Source organism: Muntiacus reevesi, chromosome 2, assembly GCF_963930625.1.
Source record: "Muntiacus reevesi chromosome 2, mMunRee1.1, whole genome shotgun sequence".
Taxonomy (NCBI): Eukaryota; Metazoa; Chordata; class Mammalia; order Artiodactyla; family Cervidae; genus Muntiacus; species Muntiacus reevesi.
The window spans coordinates 92,720,361-92,726,360 of record NC_089250.1 but is presented as its reverse complement, the minus strand read 5'-3'; the positions used below and the strand labels follow the sequence as shown (position 1 = coordinate 92,726,360).

At 53.5% G+C, this 6,000-nt stretch overlaps 1 protein-coding gene across 1 annotated transcript in view; it reads right to left on the bottom strand.

Moving 5' to 3' along the window:
- Window positions 1-445: 445 nt before the first annotated feature.
- GALNT2 (polypeptide N-acetylgalactosaminyltransferase 2) overlaps window positions 446-6,000 on the bottom strand; it is a 175,793-nt gene continuing 170,238 nt past the window's right edge. The window contains exon 16 of the mRNA XM_065922341.1: window positions 446-2,916. Within this exon, the coding sequence (XP_065778413.1) occupies window positions 2,761-2,916 (156 nt within the window). The 3' untranslated portion in view covers window positions 446-2,760. The remainder of the gene's footprint in view (window positions 2,917-6,000) is intronic.

Genomic DNA, 6,000 nt, shown 5'->3' with positions numbered 1-6,000 from the left:
TGTGAAGACATCAGCCCCTTACCCCTCCCCTGCCCTCTGTAGAGGGCAGGCTCTGGGCCTCAGTGCCCGAGGCTGACTGGTGAGTACTTAGAGTGGTGTGACCTTGGGCAGATTAGCCTGTGACCTTGAGGAGGCTAAGGGCTTCAAGAATCAGCTTCCCAAACCAACTGTAAAACGCAGCCCAAAATACTATCCCCCCAGGTGACTGAAGAGACAATGAGGATGTATTTAAGTGCTCCACATGGGGCCTGGCACACAAATGGTAATAGTTATTATTACAAATAAGAATAAATGTCAAAAGGTGAATGCATTTTAAGAGTGTGATAAGAAATGGTACTTGAGTAGCACCCCCACCCCACCCAAGACAGACCATAATCACAGTCCCCAAACATCGGTCTCATCCATCCGATAAAGACCAAGAGTGACTGCAGCCGCCAGCAGGGCGTATCTATAAAGTATCTTCTCTTTATTTAAGTTAACAATTTTCAAGGATGGTTTCCATCTATAAAATGGACAAAGTACAAGCTCTGTACAGCAGTTCTTTTTAAAAATCAACTGGAAAAAAATTACCAAACTATATTTGGAATCTGCAAAACATACTCACAGACACCATCATTTTAGCTTTTATGAAGACACAAGGACCAGCACAGAGAAGACAGCTAATTTTGCCACGCTTTGCTCAAAGGGCTCTTAGGAAAGAAACTTGACTTGTGGAAATGGGAGTGGGAGGGCGGGCAGTCCCAATGACGGACAAACAATGCAGCCACAGTAGAGTTACTTTGGCGCACTGCGTCATGTAAACAGGGCTCACCCCAGAGAGCCCTCCCTGCCCACCTCTGCTCACAGTGCCCACACCATCCACGGCTACCACCCCCACCAGTCAGCGATGGGAGTGGCCCCCAGTGACCAGGGGACCCATCCTGATGTGACCAAGCTTGGTGAGACCTCTGGGTGGGGGGGAGGTGTGTGGGCCAAAGATTTGTCAAGAATCTGATGACAATTTGCTTCACTTGAAAGCCAAATTTAATTTCCATCCATGGGGCTTTTTTTTTTCCTAACAGTAGTAGTAGCCTGACCATGGATCCCAAGGGCTGGGTGACTGCTTCCTGGCCCACCTGCAGTCAGCAGCCTTGCACAGGTATCCAGGACTCAGCCCAAGAGCTTACCGGTGGTCAAGATCAGCCTCCGAAGATAGAGGTGTGCAGAGTTAATCCAACCATGGCCTCCCTGTCTGCTGAAAATACACCTGGTTGGTTGGCAGGGGGCAAAAATGCACAGGACAAAGTCACCCAGCCAGGCCTCCAGGCCTGAGCACACTGTCACGAAGCAAACCCACGTGGGGCTTTTGCAGTGGAGGAAGAAAGACCAACCTCCCCTTTCCTAGAAGAAACAGGCAGGAAGGAGCTGCACCTGGCAGACTGTCTATCTGGCAGAACCCTTTGGGGCCACTTCTCTGTGACCACCCAGTCCCTCCAGAGGGGCCAGGACATGTGCCCACGACCCCTCATCATGTCTGGGCACCTGTGCGCTGAAGCGTTGGGCCAGGGAGCGCAGGAAGACAGGGCAGTAATCCTGGGAGTGACTGGGGCGCCCTCCTGTGGGCGCTGCAGCTGGGCCTCCGCTGCGTGTGAGCCCCTCAGAGGCCAGGAGGGCTCTCAGGGGCCAGGCCAGGGGTCAGGGCAGGGCTCAGGCCTCTTCCTGCTTGACTTTTAGTTTACAACTGGCTCGTGTTTTATGCTGACACAAGCCTCCTTCCTAAGCCACAAAGCCCCTGTTTGTACCCTGAATCCTCAGTGTCAATGAACAAGTGTTCACTTTTCCTAATTCTTGACCCAAAGGTCCTGAGGCAGGCGGGACAGGGCCCAGCGCACCCGGGCCCTCACACAGCGCCCCATGCTGCCTGTGACAGCTTCCCACCATCACTGGGAGCTGGGAGATTGTTTTTTACTCACTTTATCCTTAGAGAAAAGAAATTTAATTTACAGAGACCCAAAGCAATATCTGTCTAAATAAGTAACCCGTCCAGGGTTTACAGACACCAAGGGCACAAAAAGTGGATTTCAACACACAGCGTGACTCCCAGCTGAAGCCAGACCGAGATGCCGGGGTGTGGGGCCTCCGAGCAGCGCTAGCCTCCGGGGAGTGGAGGGGGGACCGCGCAGCGGGCGCGGGGGCACCACCTCACCTATAAGGCTCTGGGGGCAACGGGAGCCCCTTCCTCCCGCCGGCCCCTCCTCCTCACGGCTATGATGGGCTTTGTGGAGAATTTACAAGATGAGGATGACTTACAGAAACCATAGGAACTGACCGTACATTCTCTCCTCATATATCTGGGTTTAGTGTCCACCGTGGAAAAGTTCAAATCCAAAGAGAGCAGGTACACCACGTGGAAGCGGTCTGCGCTGGTAAGACAGTTGGGAGGCAGGGCGGGGGGAACGCCGAGGCCGTGGCCGGGGTGGACCCCGCACGGGACGTCTGGGTCCGGGCGGAGGCAGGAGAGGCCGCCTCGCTGTGCGGCAGGGCGCCCATTCTCTCCCGGTCCGCCCTCCGCGGGCTCGGAGCTCCGCAGCGGCGCTGGGCGGGCGGGGCCGCGGAGGGCGCAGCAGCTCCTTCTCCTCGCCGCCCGCACCGCGCTGAGGTCTCCCGACTGGCAGACCATGATGGAATACTGAGGTATATAGTTTCTCGGAAAGTTTCAGAAACAGACTTGATGACGTGCTCGCCGCCGGGTGGCCGGGCGCGGGCAGACGGGAGGCCCCACTACGGCTGCAGGTTGAGCGAAAACTTCCACTGCTGCGACAGCGCCGGCCCGCACACCTCCACGCTCAGGCCGCCTGTCTTGGCCGCGCGGCTGTCCAGGCACAGGTTGCTGCCCACATGCCGCAGCTTGGAGTTGCCCTCGATCTGCTCCCATTTCTGCAAAAGACAGGAGGACACTTTCCAACACGGCTGCCGACAGGGGAGGGCGCGGGGGTCTGCTCTCCGGGTCTGCCGGCTCCGCTCAAGGCAAAGTCCCTGACTACAACGGACAGGAGGTCACGGCAGTACTGGGGCAGAACAGATATCTCTGAGGGCCTAGAAGAGACCAGCGCTTTCCACTGGGTTTGCAGCTTAAACCTCTTCTCTGGAGACCGCTTTCCTGCCCCATCCTTCCCCCTCTTCGCGTGTCTCCTCATCCAAGCCCTGGGCTCAGGGTCCTTGTTCCTCTCAGTCTTAACAAGGACCACACAGGAGGATTTCCGGGAGGGCCTTTGTGTTCATTCACAAGGAGGGCCTCATCTGAGGGTATTTCCCCCGAGGAAGGAGCCACAGGACCCAGGCTGGCTCCAGGAGGGCCCAGGCCGCCCCGGCTGTCGAAGGCAGCTCTGCCCAGGCCCGGGGCCGGTCACCTCCGAGTGCCCACTTACATGCAGCCAAGTGCGAGGGAAGGGGATGCCGGTATGGACGGAACGCTGTGCTGGGGAGCCCACTTCTCCACCATCTGTGGTCTCACCCTCTCTACCTTGGTGGGCGTGAGAAGCCCATCTCAGCCACCCTGAGTCCCCAGGTACAGCCTGCCAAGTTCCACATGTACTGTCCAGGATGTAACACCATACTGCTGTGTGTACACACCTGTGCCCCACTAAACCCAGATCAGCCCACCAGGTAAACCAGAAAACAAGCCCACAGCCCAGCTGTGGGAAACCTGAGGGCCTCTCACCCTGTTGTTCATCCCCATGTAAAAATCTCTAATGTTTGTTCTTAAAAAAAAAGTAACATGCTTTTTTCTTTCAAAAGCTCTCCCTTCATTAATGCAGGCTGTGATTCTAATTAATTTTTTACACTCTGTGCACTGAGGCTCCTTTCTGTTGGTAGTTTTGCAAATCCTTTGGACACCATGGAATTCAATTTTCTTCCTCTTGCTTTCATTTGTCCTTTGCTTTCATATGTCCTCTGCATTTGCAGAGTCATAACACAAACACACCGATGTGCCTGGAAGACAAATGTTTCAACTGGCAAGACAGTGCAGCTTCGAGACAGAACTCTCTGAGGAGCCTCCTCTCAAAGGGCAAGTGACTAAGGTGGGAAAGAGGCACAGCAAGGTGGGGAGGAGCCCTCCACTGGAACTGGCTACACAGGGCTCTGCAGGGATGCGCTGTGGGGACCTGGGATGCTGCTGACCCAGCCTGCTGGACGCGGGCTTTGCCAACAATGAAATGCAGTGCGATCTGATGAGCATGGGGAGGCGACTGCTACCTGCCCATCACCTCGCCCTCCACTCCTCTCTCCTTCGCTGTCACTCCTCCGGCTATTTTCCTGCTTTCATGTGAAGTGTGCTTGTACTGCCAACATCCATGTGTCACTCTGAGTGGCCAGGACCCGTCTGACAAAGAATGTGGGATGGATGGACCGTGACTATTCTCTCAATGAGCTCTGCCTGTATCACAGCAACAGCCAGATGGAGGGCTTAAAAAATGCTGAAACCCCAGCTCCCTCAGCAGAAGGCGGCCTCAAGCCCTGGACCCAGAGGGCTGTGGTGGGGTGGGCAGACTTCTCAGATGCTGAGGGCCCACTGAAGGGCCACACCTTCTCTATCAGGCAAGCTCGCACTGTAGGAGACTCCTCCAGAGACGGAGCATCTGTATGTCTGTAACAAAGGCTTGGAGTTCAGATAAGGTCATCACTTTATCCCTCCTCCATGCACAGACGGCCCTGTCCTGACATCCAGGCAGCACACCTGGCCTGACTCGTGTTTTGCTGAAGCCGACTGGCAGGTCCCAGGAGGTTGGGGCAGGAACAGTGACTCCCTTGTTTAACAGTCCCTCCTTCTCATCTGAGTGCCACAGACATCAAAACAGACAGGCATTTAAGGACCTGCTGGGGTTCTGCAGAGCAGGGCGGGGGGCACCCAGAACCAGGCGGGAGGGACAGAGGAGAGACTTTGCAAGTGTTTCCGGACACCTGGGATCCAAGCAAGGGGCCTGATCTGGGCTGTGGTGTCCCGGGGACCCTTCTATGAAGTGAGTGCCGGTAGGAAACCTGCGTGGGGTCCTGGCTCCAGTAGGCCCCAGGCCTCAGTTTCCCTAGACCTGCCTGTCTCATGAGGAGGGACAGAAGAGAATAAGCCCAGGCTCCCTGTGGGCACATGGGAACATCATTTAGGGGCTGCACTAGCCACTTACCCTGGGCTCAAAAAAGGCTTTGCCCCCAAGGCACCACCAGGGCGCAGATCAGAGAATACCAGCTAAAAAATGTAAATGTACTTTCTGAACGATTTGAAAAAGGTAACTTGAGTGTGTGTCTAACATATATATTTGCACCTTAATCGTTTACAATTTATAAATTTAAAAAGGAAAAATATTTAATGAATAAACAAAAATGTGGAATTTCTCTTCAAAATGTCCATTGGTGGGGGCCTTTCCTGGTGGCCCAGGGGTTAGGACTCTGTACTTCCACTGCAGGGAGCACGACTCCATCCCTGGTCGGGGAACTAAGACCCCACATGCAGCCCAGTCAGTGCGCCTCACCAGCAGTGAGGCCAACTGGACCAGTGGAAGTTCAGCTTTGCTTCAAAAATGAGTCTATGACTTTACTCACGAGTACTTAGGGAAATAGTGACCTACAAACCAGCCTAGAAAAGACAGCAAGGTTCATGATAATGTCTTCAAAGGACGTGTGTGTGTGTTTAAATTGAATTTTTATTTCAAAGACTAATGGGTAGAAAGAAAATAGCCAAAACTAAAAACAACTGCCTTAACTGGAACTTAGAAGTAGTTGATTTGCAGGTGAGCAAACAGTAGGTGACAGTCTTGGCACTCTGATAACAGCTGTAACCAAGAAGGCATAAAAATAACCAATGTCCTGATACATAATATGGATGTGCAGCATTTACAGTAAATGACAAGAAGAAAGGGAGAAAGAAGGGAAAAGGAAAAGGAAAATAAATCCACAAAACCCCCAAACTCAGAAATTAACAGTAATTTAAGAACATACCATAGTGAAGACTTTTGGTAGCAACAT